Source organism: Elephantulus edwardii, unplaced genomic scaffold (assembly GCF_000299155.1).
Source record: "Elephantulus edwardii isolate Elephantulus edwardi_28Jun2011 unplaced genomic scaffold, EleEdw1.0 scaffold00060, whole genome shotgun sequence".
NCBI classification, from domain to species: Eukaryota; Metazoa; Chordata; class Mammalia; order Macroscelidea; family Macroscelididae; genus Elephantulus; species Elephantulus edwardii.
This window is the reverse complement of record NW_006399810.1, coordinates 2714638-2731950: the sequence shown is the minus strand read 5'-3', so window position 1 is coordinate 2731950 and position 17313 is coordinate 2714638. Positions and strand designations below refer to the sequence as shown.

The 17313-nt window shown below is 39.6% G+C and overlaps 1 protein-coding gene across 1 annotated transcript in view; it reads left to right on the top strand.

Moving 5' to 3' along the window:
- LOC102854402 (serine/Arginine-related protein 53-like) overlaps positions 1-17313 on the top strand; it is a 559101-nt gene that overhangs the window by 426562 nt on the left and 115226 nt on the right. The window contains exon 5 of the mRNA XM_006887646.1: positions 14257-14325. Coding sequence (XP_006887708.1) covers positions 14257-14325 — 69 coding nt within the window. The remainder of the gene's footprint in view (positions 1-14256; positions 14326-17313) is intronic.

The following is a 17313-nucleotide window of genomic DNA, read 5'->3' as shown; positions in this document are numbered from 1 at the left end:
AGAATCCACAGAATCCACTATGTGTGAGTCAATTACGACGTGAAGGTACACATCAACAGCAGTTATGTAACCTTGAGCAAACCATAAGCCTCTCTGAAATATTTTTAGTAAAGTAAGAAGTAACTGTACCTCTCATATGACTCGCTGTCTGTGGAAACTCATTAGAGGATCAGCTTTGGGTCAGTTCCAACTCAACAGTCAGTATACAACAACAACAAAATAGAAATACTTGGCACTGTGAGTGAATACTTAACACACAGTAAGCCTGGATATGTGTGTATTTCCTTTCAGGAATTAAAGGCAAGAAAGGAAAATATATAAATAAAAATACATAATTCTGCTCTTTAAGAAAAAGGTAAGTCTTAGAGAGACAGCAAAAGTAATATACAAGACAGTAAAAATTAGGAAAAGGTAAATATTAGACGGTAAAAGTAATGTACAAGACAGTAAAAATTAGGAAAAGAAAGATGACAACTTTTTAAATGTAGAAAATTATTGCAGTGCATGCATCAATTACTGACATACATATTTAAATACCGTCCTTTCTGGATATTCATTATTATTAAGGGAAATGCTTGCCTTTAGTTACTTTTTAAAAATACGTATTGATAAAGTCTGTGGAGTTGCTGAAAAGAATAAGCATTTATGGCAAACCACTCAGTGAAGGCAGAGATAGGATTCCTTTCAGAGGCAAAAACTCTGTCGGTCCAAACTCCAGAGTTTTTCTGGAATGCTGAAACATCCTTCTTGGAATGAACGATTGACATCAGGTTGATGGATGTGCAATAAATCAGAGGATCACAGAATGATGGAGTTATTTTTGTTTTCCGTATCAGCATTCTGTAAGAAGGAAAAAAATCTAGTACAACTCTTAATTAAGAAACTAAACATCACAGCAGTTCTTTATTCCAATGCTATTCTATTTTCAAATTTTCACCATTTGTTGGTATGCTTTGCTAAGTGGCATCTTAATTGCCATAAGCAAGCAGGTTTTGTGGGGTAAGCATGAGGCATCAACAAAACTGAAGAAGAGAAATACAAGCATTAAAAAGCTATAGCAATTTTCAGTTTGTTTGTTTGGTTTTTTTTAGGGAAGAGTGCTGTCAGTTTTTCTTTGGAAATGCTAACTGAAGACTTATTTCTTCCTTGCCATTGGAATGTTTATGGATTCCAGCAGGGATGTGGGCAAGAGAAACACCTATTCAAGTGAAGAGGTTAGGTAATACTCCATAGAGCAACATCAGATCTGCGTGCCTGTTGGACGTACTTAGTGTACCATTCACCAGTGAAATAGAGAACCAAAGCTTTTTCTTATAAATGGCATAGACAGCATAAAAGGAAAAGCACATTAAGGAAATGCTTGCAAGTGTGGATACTCTTTAAAATCACCTGCGGAATGTAAGACTTAGGAGGAAATCCAGAAGATGTGACACTGGATAAAGTAGTGATAGATGAGTTTGCCACTTTGTGATCTGTCACAAAGTCTGAAAAAACAACGTTGACAAAATGCAAACAAGCTCAAATCATACAGTATGTTCTAAATATTTATACTCTTGTATTAATACTAAAAAATAGAAACAAGGACTTGTGCACATGATAGATGGAGAAGAGATTGAGGTTGTTAACAATTTCAAATGCTTGCTCGGCTCAACAGTCAACATTCTTGGCACCAGCAATCAGGAAATCAAAAAATGAATTGTATTGGGAAGTCTCTCCGAAGTTACCAAGAGTGAATGATGTCAGTCTAGAGACTAAAGTTTGCCTGCTCTGGTCCATGGACTTCACAATTACTTGCAAAGACCAGAGAGCTGGACAGTGACTAAGGATGATAGAAGAAAAATCGATGAGTTGTGGTGCTAGGGAAGGTTATTGAATATTCCATGGAACACCAAGAAAACAAACAGGTCTGTCCTAGAGAGGGTGAAAGCAGGTTGCTCCTTGAAGGTAAGAATTTTGAAGCTCTGTCTCATATACTTGACACATGGCCAGGAGGGACCAGCCTTAGAGAAGGACATCATACTCGGAAGGATAGAGGTTCAGCTCAGACCAAGAAGAACCTGAATGACATAGATTGACACACTGACTATGGGTCTAGGGGCTAATAGGTCAGAGATGGTGAGGTTGGCTCAGGATACAGCAAACTTCAGAGCCATTGTTCAAGGATCACTAGGTCACAGTCAACTTGACAGCACATAAAACAACACCAGCTACAGTGAGTCAGGACTCACCCGTACCTGACCCTGCTGAAGGTTTTCAGCGAAAATTAATCACACAGGAGTAAATTACCCATAATACTCCATTGAACAACAGGTAGATTTGAACTGCCTGCCTTGGATTGGCAGTGCAACTTCTTACCACTAAGCCGCCAGAAATATCATTTCATAGTTTTCATTTTTCATCTTCATTGACTCAGTGTATTCCTATTACCACCAGGCATTGATTGCTATTATTAATAGCTTTCAGAAATAAATATAATTATCTCTTGAGCTAACAAAGCATGTGATAGTACAAAATCATATCCAAACTCCAGAATAATTATACTTTGAGATTAGTAGCCCTTGTGTTTCCAAATAGAAACTTTCAGAGGATTGAGGATGGGCGGGACTGGGGGGGGTTGTTAATTGTAGGTTCACACAAATTGATGGGAGGGTGAAGGAAATAGGAAAAATGGGTTGAAAAAACGTTTATATAAACTTTGTAAAGAAATAAGTATAAAAAATTTTTAAAAATCTCAAAAACAAAAGAGAAAAGTCTTTTTAAATAACAGGTTATCTTGTTGTTATGTGCCATGGAGTCAAGTACGACTCACAGTGACCTGTGAACACAGACCAGACACTCTCCTGTCCTGCATCATCTTCGTCATCTCTGACACATGAAGCCCCTGGTGCAGTCACTATGTTCATAGTCCTGATAGTGTGATGACTATCACAGCATCGTTAAGTATGCTGAAGCAACCGCAACGTTCATGTGTGAGCTTTGCACCTCCAGGAGAAACACGCTTGACCACTATGCCATCATCAAATTCCCCTGACCACTGAGTCAGCCGTGAAGAAGATAGACGATAACAACACACTTGTGTTCATTGTCGATGTCAAGGCCAACAAGCACCAAATTAAACCATCTGTAAAGAAGCTCTGTGACATTGATGTGGCCAAGGTCAGCACTTGGATTAGGCCTGATGGAGAGAAGAAGGCCTGTGTTCAGCTTGCTCCTGACTGGGATGTTGCCAACAAAATTGGGATCATCTAAACTGAGTACAGAGGGCTAATTCTAAATACAAACTTTTCTCACACACACAAAAAAAGGCAGTTTGACACCATGTTAGCTTGCCTTTCTAACCCAAAAGTGGCCCTGTCAGGTGGTGTGAGTCCACCCGCTGCCCTGGGGGACAAAGTTGGGCACCCTCCTCCCCGGTGGTTTACAGCCTCCAAACCTGCCTGCGGTCACGTGTGAGGAGGTTCTGACGAGAGCAACGACATTTTGAGAGTTTGCGTTAGGTCATCTGCCAAGCTGAGGTCTAAATAACTGTATAAATTACAGAGAAAACGCAGCAAAAATATGTTCAGAAACCTTAAGGATTGGGATTTTTTTCCATTGCTTTTTAGAAACATGGATTATAATTTTAATTCTTATAAATTAATTCTTTTATCCATGAAATTATTTCTTAACTAATACAATCTTTAGGTTTTGTCCTACTTTCCTCCCTGACTGCTGAGTTTCATTAAAGCTATGACTTTAAAAAATCCTTTGAGGTTTGCTGTTTTAAAGTATATAAATAACCAAGTTGTAAGTTCTGATGTTTCTAGTTATTCCATATACTTGATTTCAAAAATTTGCTGCTTCTTAAAGTAAGTTGTTAAATTCTAAATAATTACGTTAAAGTATGTGTTGATAAGGGAGCTCTGGTGGCCTAGTGGCAAGAAGCTGTACTGTAGTCCCAGAGGTACATAGTTTGAATCCACCAGATGCTGTGCTGGAGAAAGAGGGCAAATCGCCTCCTGTACCTGTCAGATCCAATTTGATGGTACACACATGAAGTATGTGTTGTACTTGTTGTTGTTATGTGCCATCAAGTTGCCTGCAATCCATAATGACCTGTGTACAGCAGCCCTGAACCCTGCCCTGTCCTGAGCCAGTCGCACTAATTCTGACACACCAACCTCCATTGCCCTAGTCACTGTATCAGTCCATCTCATCTGGGGTCTTCCTTTCCTGCACTGTCCCTCCACCCTTCTGAGCATAATGTCTTTCTCCAAGGACCAGTCTGTCCTGGCCACGTACCCAAAGTATGTGAAACGGAGCTTCAAAATCCTCGCTGGTGCCACTGTTGTAAAATAGGACTGATATCAGGGTTGGGGTAAGACTGAGAAAAGCTGGATAAATTGTGTATACTGCACTGAAACAGATGAGGGAGTGAATAATTTAAAAGCAATGTATGATAGGGTATTATGGTTATCACAAGAGTCCACAATTAAGGTTGCATAGTGGAATGTACTTGGGGCGGTGGGAGGTGTGTGGGGGGATTGTGTCCCAGGGAGGGAGTGTTTCTTTTACTTTTGAAAGAGAGGAGCAAACTGGGTGGTGGGGGCAGGGCTGGGCAGGGAGAGAAGTGCAACAATGGATGAATGGAAATCCACAATCTCTGTAAATGCTCATTAAAATTATTTTAAAAAATATGGAAAAAAAAGGCAGGGAAAATTATTAGCAAGATTCTAGAAAGTACTTAGTAGCTATTAAAGACTAATTCTAGGTCACCAGAAGAAACAGAATAAAATGTTAGATACTGAAATGAGAAATATATATAAACTCATACAGTATCATCACAAATAATGGGGGAACCTTTTAATACCGAAGTGTTACTGGCTGACTGCATAAAGAGCTCTGGTGGTGCAATGTGTGGAGTACTGGCCTGATAACCTAAAGGCCAGCAATCCAAGCCCATCAACCAGCCCACAATCTTCTCACAATCTCAGAAACTCAGTGAAGGATTGCTGAGTCAGAATCGACTGGAGGGTGGTTAATTTGGTTTTGGGGATTATCTACATAGATTTCCTACAAACCACCAAGCCATCCAGTAAGACTGTTGTTAAAAAGAGATTTCTTAAAGCATTGCTGATAATCATGAAAACTCCTTTTCTATCAGGGTCTCAAGTAAATGGACTTCTAATAATAAAAAAGTTCATTGGAAAAAAAAAAATCCTCGCTTCCAAGGAGAAAGTTGGTTTTACCCTCTCCATAACCTATTTGTTTTCTTGACAGTCCATGGTATGTTCAAGACTCTTCTCCAGCACCATAATTCAAAGGCATCAATTCTTCTTCTGTCATCCTTAGTCATTGTCCAGCTCTCTGATGAATAGCAAAAAATTGCGATGATCATGGCCCGGATTAGGTGCACCTTAGTTTTTAGACTGACATCGTTGCTTTTTCAGCACTCTGGAGAGGTTCCTGACAGCAAATTTTCCTAAGGCAATTCATCTTTTGATATCCTGACTGCTAGTGCTAAGAATGTTGATTGTGGATCCGAGCAAGCGAAAATTGTTAACAACCTCAATCTGTTTTCCATCCATCATGGCACTGTTGATTGGCCCAATAGTGAGAATCTTTGTCTTCTTGATGTTGAGTTCCAATCCATATTGAAGACTACAGTCCGTGACCTTCTGCAACAAGCAGTTCAGGTCTTCTTCAATTTCAGCAAGCAGGGTTGTGTCATCTGCATACTGTAAGCTGTTGATGAGTCTTCCTCCAATCCTGATGGTACATTCCTCCTCATAAAGGCCAGCCTCCTGATGATCTGTTCTTCATATAGATTTAAAAGGTATGGAGACAGGTTGCATCCCTGACACACTTCTTTCATGATTTTAAACCATTCAATGTTTCCTTGCTGTGTTCTGAGTACTGCTTCATGGTCCAAGTATAGATTTCACATAAGTACAATAAAGTGTTCTGGAATTCCTGTTTCCCTCAAGGTTAGCCACAATTTGTTGTGATCCAAACAGTGAAATGTCTTTGCATAGTCAATGAAACACAAATCGACGTTTCTCTGGTCCTTTTTGCTTTCTGCCAAGATCCATCTGATATTGGTAATAATATCTGCGGTAGGATTTTGCTAGTGTATGATATTAGTGATATTGTTCAATCATTTCCACACTCTGTCAGGTCACCTTTTTTTTGGAATGGGAATAAATATGGATCTCTTCCATTCAGTTGGCCCAAGTAGTTATCCTCCAGATTTCTTGGCACAACATGATGAACACATCCAGGGCAGCATCTGGTTGTTGAAATACATCAATTGTTATTCCATCAATTCCTGGGGCTTTGTTTTTTACCAAGTCCTTCAGAGCAGCCTGTACTTCCTGCTTCACCATCATTGCCTCTTGATCACATGTTCCCTTTAATTAATACAAAGTTACACAATTTTTCCCTATAAGTTTTCTTATAAAGCTTTTTTTTTTTTAGCTAATAAAAAAGCTGTTTGCTACATACTAATAAAGACTTCGCCCTCCTTTTGTTTCGTATACTTTGGGCATGTTTTCAGGAGAGGCCAGTCCTTGGGAAAGAGGAGGGTCTGAGAGAAAGAAGATGGCCCTCTGCGCGATGGACTGACACACAGTGGGCCGGAGCAGATTAGGGACCTGAGGATTACACTGGCTGGCGCTCAGTCCTCCACAGGGTTGACATACACAGTGGTTAACCTGATGGCACTGACCAGCCACGGCCCCCTTTTTTACTTCCTAAGCCATTAAGAATATCCGTGGACAAAGCAGCAGTACTGCTTGCTACCACATGGTCTGTTAAGATTGGAACCTCTCGTCAGTATTTCCCCCTCTATGTCTGTCTCCCCTGGTAGGCATCCTGTCCATTAAGACCTAGAGAAACACCCTGCCGAAGCCGGCCGAGACTGCACGCCTGTCTACTCTTCCTTCTGCTTGGTTAAAAGTAAAGTGACTGTAACCATTTACTTGGCACTTCAAAGGAAATTAAATCCTAAATGTAAGCACTCCTTTATTTCTCTCTGCACATTGTCTGTGTCACGAACACAAGGCATTCACGCTAATAACACCTGCCTTTTTGAGTCCCTTTTCACTGTCATCCACTGCAGTGCTTACTTTCCAGCGGCCCCGTGATTGTTGTGACACTTTGGAATCAGAATGGCACCACCAACTATGTATAACATCACTGGTTACCTTTCTCCTTGGAGTGAACTGTTGTTGGGTGCCGGTGAATCCAGCAAAAGATCTGAACCCTGTTCTGTCCTGTGCCTCCTCACACTTCCTAATACGCAAGAGCCCATTGCAGCAGTTACTTTGTCAGTCCATCTGGTCGAGGGTCTTCCCCTCCTACACTGACCCTTTACCCTTCCCAGCATCATGTCCTTCTCCAAGGAATAACCCCTCATAGCAACATGTCCAAAGTATGTGAAGCGAAACCTGATCGTTCTTGCCTCAAAGAGCCCTCCAACTGCACCCTCTCCTATACACATCTGTTATCTTAGCCGTCCATGAGATGTTCGGTTCTCTTCTCTAACACCACACCTCAAAGGCATCAAGTAATCAGAAAGTAATCAGAAAGGCAAGTAATCAGAAAGACTATGGCCTGAGTCAGATGCACCTTGATCCTCAAACTGACATCGTTACTCCTCAAAATTGAAGAGGTCCCTGATTTGCAGACTTTCTCAGTGCAGTGTGTCTCCTTATTTCATGACTGCTGGTACCAAGAGTATTAATTATGGATCCAAGTAAGATGAAGTTGTTGACAATTTCAATCTCTCCATTCATCATGATGTTGCCTATCTGTTCGGTGGTATCTTTGTTTCCTTGACACTGAGATGCAGTCCATACCAAAGGCTGCATTCCTTGATCTTCTGCAGCAAGTGCTCCAAGTCCTCTTCACTTTCAGCAAGCAAGGTTGTGTCCTCTGCATAATGCAGGTTATTGATGAGTCTCCCTCCAATCTTGATGCTGCATTCCTCTTCATAGAGTCCACCTTCTCGAATAATTTGCTCAGTATACAGATTGAATAAGTATGGAGAGATAATACAACCTTGATACACTCCCTTCTTAATTTAAACAATGTAGTGTTCCCCTGCACTGTTCACACAGCAGCCTCCTGGTCCAGTTATAAGTGAGCTATTGTGTTTTGAACGATGGAGACAGAATCTCAGGATTACTACATCCTGCCAGACCCAGTTGCTCATGAGATTACTCATGAGGCATTCCAAGAAGGATATACTAGCTATAATTTTCTAATACCACCTTCTATATGGAAAAGCAAATAATTATATGCCAGTGACTGGTATGAAAAAACAGATGCTTCTTTAATTTTTAATTTTATTTTGAATAAAGTATCTTCAAGTAAAAACCTTTTTGATAGAACAGTAATGCATGTGTGAAGAGGCTTATTTTTTCTATATTTTGGTTGTTACTTATATCTGGATAAATAAGTAACAGATAAGCTAAAAAAGAACACTAAATTGGAATTCACAAGCCATATGTTTGACCAACATTATAATTTTGGGCGAGTAATTTCACTTTCTTGGGCTGTCCATTGCTTCATTAATAAAATTTATCTATATAAAGCATCCATGCTTAGAATTCTTTGAGAAATAGCATTTTATTATGAGCTTTTTTTAATCTAATTGACTCAGTCTAATGTTTTAAAGCATGCACTGTTGTTACTGGATGTTGCCAAGTCCACTCTGTCTCTTGTGGTTGTTGTGTATCGTTGAGTCGGAGCTAGCTGACCCTCCAGCAGGTTTCTGGAGACTGTGAACGCAGAGGAGGAGACGACCTGTCTGTCTGCTCTGGAATAGCTGGCAGGTTCGAACTGCATGCCTTTGGTGTGGCAGCACCACTCTTTACTACTAGGCCACGCAAGCTCCCTTCTCTGACTCCCAGCAACCCTGTATAAAAGACAAAACCCTACTGGATTCCCATGCCCCTGTGCTTATGTCCAGTGTTAGGGCCTCATGTCGGTCCATCTGTATGTATCTCTATATTTCATTTAGTTTTCAAAATTAGCTATGTGAGGTACATACAAAATATTTCATAAATGAACTTTGATAATGATTATGTCATCTCTGAGTTTTTAGATCCTGATCTCTCTGTTCTTTTCCACCACATTCAGTAGGCTTTCCTGGCAAGCTTTCTTACCTACTTAGTTTTGGTTTTGACTCTCCTCATTCTGCTCTTTAGGCTCCTATGTGATGTTACATTTTTATGATCATTTTCATGTTTTTATAAGTGTTCTCTCAAACCACTTTAAGGATACTATTTGCACTAATTGTATAAAGTCCTGTTTACCTTGATAACTTTTATTCTTCTTCCTAGTAGCATTATAGTAGTGTTGTAGCTTGTGATACAGTGTGATATAGCTGAGGTGTTGTAGTGTTGTAGTTTATGATATGGTGTGATATCGTTGTGGTCTTGTAGTTTGACAGAGTATGATACAGCTGTGGTGTTGTAATGTTGTAGTTTGTGATATGGTGTGATACAGCTGTGATGTAGTGTTGTAGTTTGTGATATGGTGTGATACAGTTGTGGTGTTGTAATGTTGTAGTTTGTGATACAGTGAGATATAGCTGTGCCGTTGTAGTTTGTGATGTTGTTATGTCACACATGGGTCTAGTTTATTTTCCAATACTGGGTAATCTTTGATTGCGTAGTCATCTTTATATTTTAAATTCTCTATAATTTTGTCATTTCAGTTAATTATTCCCAACCCCCCTTGATTGTTTCAGGAGGGATAGAGTGCTGGCAAAGCGAAATAGTAGGTTTTCAGCCCTCGTTTTGCACTTGGTGGTGCCCTTGAGTCAATTCAAACTCATAGTGGCCTTATTATCACAGAATTTTTAAGCAATTCTTTTTAAAAGTATTTGGGGGGTTTTTCAAGAAAATATGAAAGCTGTGAAGGGAAAAACTGGTGGAACAAGAGTATATGGCAGTTTGGTTAAATGAGGAATGGATATTGTAGACGATGTAAGCCTTAAATGCATTGATAGATGGAGAATTAAAAAGGGAGGATTGGATCTTCAAGAATGAGAATGAACACTGAAGGACGTGAAAAGGATTAAGTGCCAAAGGACAAGCAGATGGTTGTTCATTCTGAAATAAGATTAACATCCGAGGTTGGAAGGGTTAGGCACAAGGCTGAGGAAGGTTAAAGGAGTTCAGGGGGCTGTGTGAGGAGTGGTGGTATTTGTAGTGAAGAACAGATAATGAACTAGAGGGTGTGAGATTGGGTGCCACATCTCGGTGCTGACTAAGGAGGAGTAACATAGAAAAATCTGTGCAGATTCTTGTATCACTGCTTTTCAGTAGAACCAGTGGTGTTCATCCACTTACTTGTAGCGAGCCTCTTTACCCAAATTGGAAAGAAAAAAGGAAAGGCCACATAAGACATCTGCTTTCTAAACAACATGTCTCTGGAAACTCTATGAACTTTGCTAAATGATGATAGTTATAGAAAGGCTTCAGACCTTTCATTCATACGGTCGCTATGATTCGTGCTTGACAGCAATCAACAACATTAGTAAAACTGAAGTATCAGGGGCATGAGGATGTTAGTGAACTTGGAAGGGAGCCATGAGGGTGTGTTCATTAAACTTTTGACTGCTAACAGACCATTTGGCACTTATTAAAAAAAATTTATTCATTTTAATGAACGTTTACAGAGATTTGGGATTTCCATGTATTCATTGCTGCACTTTTCTTCTTGCCCACTCCTCCCCCCCGGTTCGCTCTCCTCTTTGAAAAGTAAAAGAAAAATTCCTTCATTGGTATGCAATCCCCCACCCTCCACTCCCGCCTCAAGTACACTCCACTGTGCAGCCTTCATTCTGGACTCTTATGATAACCATAATACGCTATCATATATCACTTTTAAACTGTTCTCTCCCTCATCTGTTTCAATGCAGTATACATAATTTATCCAGTTTTTCTCAGTCTTACCCCCACCCTGGTGTCAGTCCCATTCTACAACAGTGGCACTATGCAGTATTTGTCTTTTTGTGACTGAGATATTTCATTCAGCATAATGTTCTCCAGGGTCATCCATTTTGAATAATATTGCATGAGTTCCTTATAACTCATTCAGGGAACCTGGCGATCAAAATCTCTTGGTCTTATAGCTCGAACCACCTCCTAGTTGACTGTCCATTGGGGTCCCAAGGCCATAAATCACACCAAAGATTGCCTGGCTTCTCAAAGCCACCGCAGAGGCACTGCTTCCCTGTGGGTGTGCCAGTCGAGGGCCCTCCTGTAGTCATTTCCGCCTAGAGCATCCACAGGACAGTTCTGCCTGCACACCTGGGCCACTGAGAGTTGGCATCAACAGATAGACACCTCCCAACAAGCATCACCGTGACCATGGAACGGAAATGGCTATCTGGGAGCCCAGGTTGGGTAGGAAAGGGAGCATCCCAGAAGGGATTCACCTGGGCAGTTTGCAACAGTCAGGTTTTCAGACTTCGCATATACTTCGGACATGTTACCACGAGGGCCCAGTCCCAGACAGCGCACTTGGTGAAGTGAGATAGATTCGCACAGAGGAGGTGAGTCCGGGGCAGTGTTTCATCCTGTTGTACATTGTTGTTGTTGTACCAGCGAGCTGGGACCGACTCATCGGCGACCCTCAGGCGGGTTTTCGGAGCCAGTCAGTAGCCCGGGAAGAGATTGCCCATCCTTCTGCACAGCTGACAGGTTTGAATGGCACCTAAAAGCAAGTGATTGCACGTTGTATGCAGAGTTACGAGACAACGTAAGCACTTCTGGGAAGTCACGTACCTTAGGTAAAACGTGATCAATTCAAAGAGAAATGACGGTGGATTACCGAGTCTGGCTGAAATGCAGTGCCTCAGCTGGCGCTAGTCCGCGGACACTCACATGCTGACGCCTAGGCGCTGGCGGTCGGTGGCTCAGGTTCACCAGCAGCTCAGGGGACAAGGGCGGATAGTTTCCTCCAAGGTCATTTACAGATTTACAGATTCCGAAGACCCACCAGAGGGGCAGCTGCGAGTCAGTTTTGGCTCCACAATGAGTCAAGTTGATTCTAATGAGATTCAGTATCTCCATTTGTAAAATGGAAAACCTACCTTTAACCAACTGTGAAAATGACAGGAAAAACTAAATTACATATGAATGACTACAAATTCTTTATTCTCATTTAAATCATACTAGTATAAATCAACCAGGGTGACATATCTTTTAGAATCCCTTAATAGTCAATAAGAAGTTTATACTAATGATTTCATTTGAATAAATGAATTCTCTTCAAATAATATTTTTATAAAATGTATTGACTATTGATAGTATTTCCAAAAGTATGCTTTTAAAATTATTATCTGTGCTATTTCAGTATTAATAAAAATATTTTGTATACAGATAAAGACACACACCCCCACATCAGCATGTACACATACACACGAACATACTTGGTGATCTTGACTGACAGCATAAAGCTAAATTACATAAAAGACTTAACCATAGTGCTAGAGCCATTTGCAGTTTGAAAAAATAAAAAGCATAAAACAGTATTCCAATGAATTGTCCATGTATAGCAGCAAATCAGTAAGAAAGGACAAACCCGCATAGTGAAATAGATAAATCAGATTTAGGCAGGGTAGTTTATTGAATTTAAATTGTGCCCAGTTGGCCCAAGAGCTATATATAAGCAATCCATCTTACGTTGTTAATGGAGGTTCTTGAAATCCACCTGATGTTTGCATTATTAAATTTCAGTCTAATGAGCTCTGCTAATACATATTGAAGACGGTTGTAAGGAGTCGAATGTGAATCTGAGCGGGATAATTTGAAAGAAACATAAGCTGAGCATTTTACATGACTCAAGGGGTATATCTACAATTACACATATAACCAAAATTGAATTTAAATGGAATTTCTATTATCCTTGTCCTTCTACCAGGGAGAATAAAGTGTAAATGAAGTAAAAGTCTTTAGAGTTACTGGTGGTTTGTTTTTATTATCTAATTTAATAGATTCTTGCAATGATACAGAATGGCATAAAAGTTTTAATATTTCATGACTTTAAATGCAGTCTAAGTGTGTATAAAAGCTTGTAAATGGAAACAGATGTCTGTGTAATTGGATATAGCACTTCATAACACCATTATATCAATTTTATATTTTAAGAAAGTGTCAGTATTGATGGGGAAGAAAAATCATACTTGAAAGAAAAATAACTATGTATGTGGCATGTATTTTCTTTAAACTCTCCTTCTGAGTCAGAATTTGTGCTTCCAAATGGTATGTTGACTTTATATAGGAAAAATATACGTAGCAAAAAATTGAGGCGTAAGTATGTTTATTTTTCAAATCACAGTTTACATTGCTGTTATTATTATAATAAAGACTCATCCAGAGTTTAATGCTGGCATGGTTTGATTCGTTTTCTTCTGACGAGGCAGTACTTTTTTAACTTAATGTTTCATCAACTATAATGCTATTAGAGACTTATTTTCACTGAGTTCACTCATCAGCCAGTGAGACGGCAATAAAGGAGAATCGCTCCTTTGAGACGTTAATGCTTTGGAATAAATGATGTGCTAGAACAGAAATTTAATTAATTTACGGAGTATATTGATATTCCCTTGTTACTGTGCTGTATATTTTTAATCTTCTTTAACATCTGTAGGAAAGTGTTTGAAAACCCCTGCAGTTGAGCAACTAGTAGATAATTAAGTAATAAGGGAAGAGGCTTCTAGAGGGAAAAGGAGCCTTTTACCAAATGCTGTCATAACATGAATAACGAACGGCTACCATGATGTGCAATGAAAAATAAAATAATATGCCACTTAATTTGAAACTGTTCCATGGATCTTACAAGCTTCTTATATTTAAAATGTGAACTCTAGCTTAAGAATTGTCCTTCCAATTTTAAAATGTATACAGTTGCACTGACAAATCAGATGATTTTTTTAAAAGATCTCAGCAATTTTCCAGTTGAAATGCCATCATTTAAACTTAGATTCTTAAAAGAATTTCTGTTTGATACACTTGATTAGCCTGCGTTAAATATCAAAGATTCTAAGCAAATATCCTAAATAACCATTCCTAATACATACTCTAATTTGAATAGTTCAGATTTTCACCCTCCTTATTTATTTTTTTTTCTAGCTACTTGGAAGGAAAAACCAAAATTACAAAAAAAAAAAAAAAAAACAACCCACCCCTATCCTTTGTATTTTCACTTGCAATATCAGCATAAATTAATGTAGAAATGTTATTATTTTTGTTTTTTTAGCAAAAGCGGATGAAGCATTGAAAGCCAAAGAGAGAAATGAGGAAGAAGCTAGAAGAAGAAAGGAGGAAGGTATTAGCATGTGTTCTTTCTGTTGTTTCCACAGCAACCATGGTGGTTAGGATGGTGAGGCGTGGTCCTCCCTACCCCTGGATAGAACACGCGGTGTAGTCAGATGTATTCAAGGGGACCTCAGGCCACAGAGTGGACCTGCACTGTGACCATGCCACTCTGCTTTGAACATCTTGTGTGCTAATGTTTGACGGCCTCAAGTTAATTCATAGGCATCTTGCTACACGTCTGGGAAATGGAGAAGTTATCTGCATAACTTGTTCACTATAAAGATATAAGTCAGATAAATTGTAGAAACAGATTCAACTTCTGGCGGTATTTTAAGAGTGATGGCTAAAACACTGTTTGTCAGCCAAATTTAGAAATAAAGCAAAAAAAAAAAAAAAAGCAACTGTTAATGAATAATATAACCGGAAATGTCAGAAGTAACTGTTAAACTAAGAACTTCCCGTCTTACTTTTTATGGGTCATGTCTTTGTTCTTTTCTCTTAAAAACATTTAACATCCCCCCCCGCAAAAAAGTGTTATGTAATTAAATACAAACCATTTTTTTGTCTTCCCTAATGAACTTTTCTCCCCCTTGTAGTTTGCCACCTGTGGTTTATGTGAGTGTAAATGTCTTCTCTCCCACTAGCTTCACGTGTACTGTTGTGTATGTGGTAAGAGTTTACAGCAAATCGGCTCTCTGTGTTGAGTCGAAGATTGGCTTTGACTGACAGTCTTGTTAGTTTGCTACCTAATTAGCTGAGTAACTGTTTCATTTCTGAGTTGTAGCCTTAATAATGTTTGTAAAAATAATTTCAATTTTAGATTTGTTGTCTAAATCTAAAAACTCTCGATATTGTAATGTGGGGTGGACTGCACTCTCAGCAACGCTTTGGAAACTGAGGCCTGCTGGAATCCGAATGTTTGAGTATGGTAGCTTTCAAACATGCTTACCAGCAGCATCTCATCATAGCCCAACCCACAAAGCAAGTCCAAGTAAAAAGTGACAGATTTCAACGCAGAACCCTACATTTATACATGTAAATGTATAGTGGCATAATAAGATTGTTGTTGTTAGATGCTGTTGAGTCAAGTAAGACTCACAGTGACCCTTTGAACAAAGGTCTGAACCCTGTTCTATCCTGCGCCATCCTCACACTTCGTGACACCTAAGAGCCCACTGCAGCAGTCACCATGTCAGTGAACTGGTTGAGGGTCTTTGTTTTCTTCACCGACCCTCCACCCTTCCCAGCATCATATCCTTCTCCTAGGAATAGCCCCTCCCTAACTACATGCCCAAAGTATGTGAGGTGAAGCCTCATCATTCTCACCTCCAAGAACACTCCAGTTGGACCCTCTTGAAGTCATATCTGTTTGTTCTCTTGGCCATCCATGGGATGTTCAGTGCTCTTCTCCAACATCACAGCTCAAAGGTGTCAATTCTTCTGTCACCCTTGTTCATTGTCCAATTCTCAGATGCATAACAAGTGATCAGAAAGACCAAGGCCTGAATCAGAAGCATCTTAGTCCTCAAACTGACATCGTTACTCCTCCATAATTTGTAACAGTCCCTGACTGCAGACTTTCCCATTGCAGTGTGTGTGTCTCCTTATTTCCTGACTGCTGGCACCAAGGATAGTAATTGACTATTAGTTCCCTAGAAATCCTGACTTTATGCCCTTTTCCTGAATCAACTAGTTTTATGGTGTATCAGGGAGCTCTGATGGCCTAGTGGCAAGAAGCCGGGCTGCAGTCCCAGAGGTACGCACTTAGGAATCCCGCCAGAGGGAGAAGGATGTTCAGTCTCCTCCCCTCTGATTAACGGCCTCCGAAAGCCCGCAGAGCATCAGCTCAGGGTCAGCTCCGACTGGATGGTGCACAACAACAACATAAAGAACTTAAGTGGATTCCACTGTTAAGAACCTTCCTCTCTCTTTCGCCTCTGAAGTTCCTATCTTGACATGTGGAGTTCATGGTAGCTCGCTAACAGTTCTGCTCATGGTAAACCTATAATACATGTGGATAGATTAAGGGATGCGAAGAACTCTAAGCAAATTATAATATTTCAGTGCTGTTATCTCCTGTGGTATTCTGATCAATGTAACTAATTAATAACATAATGGCCCTTATAAAATACTGTGGTACTATAAATCACAAGTGTAGTTCTGATTACCATCCAGCGCAGAGACGATACACTGCAGCAGTTATAGGCCTAATCCCATTAATTCAAATCTCCATTGCTTTATAATCAATTGAAAAAGAATGACACTGATGATAACCACAGATACTGACATTGCTAGGTGGTTTCTTGTGAAAAACACACACACACACCATAATCCTGAATGCTTGCCTTATTTAAAGAAACTAGCTTTTAATATTTCAGAACTGCTCATTTATAAATTAACAATTGCTAGTTTGATTAATCTTTATGTTTCATTCAATTAGTTCTAAGCATCTTTTATAAAGATACTTCATGAGTTTTAAGAGCTTGTAGATACTTGAGAGTTAAACTATAATTCTGTTGCCAGTATTCTATTCTTTTTACTTTTCATTAAAGTCAAACTGGCCTTATACTTTACCTGTTTTCCATTTCACTATGACAAAGCAACATTCTTCGAAGCAGAGCTACTTTAATTAGTACCTTTAAAACTTGATTATCATAAATAAAGAGTAAATTCCAGAATTGGAAAGGCCTGAGTTCATTATTGTTCTGCCCATAGTACCTCGCACATAGCAAGTCTTCCAAACAGTGAATGAAAGATTACATGAATGAATGATCAGTTTGCCCTTTATTCTTCTAAATTCAAGGTTAAATAGCTATTTAGTTGCAGTTGATTTTAAATTATGTTGAAAATTTGGAAGGCTGGTGGTACAGTAATTAAGCACTGGGATGCTAACTAAACGCCGGCCATTGAATTCGAGCAGCAGACTCAGAGGGGAAAGGAGAAACAGCCTGCTGCCAAAACTCCTGTTGCTCCAGTGCCGTGGAGCCGACGCTGATGC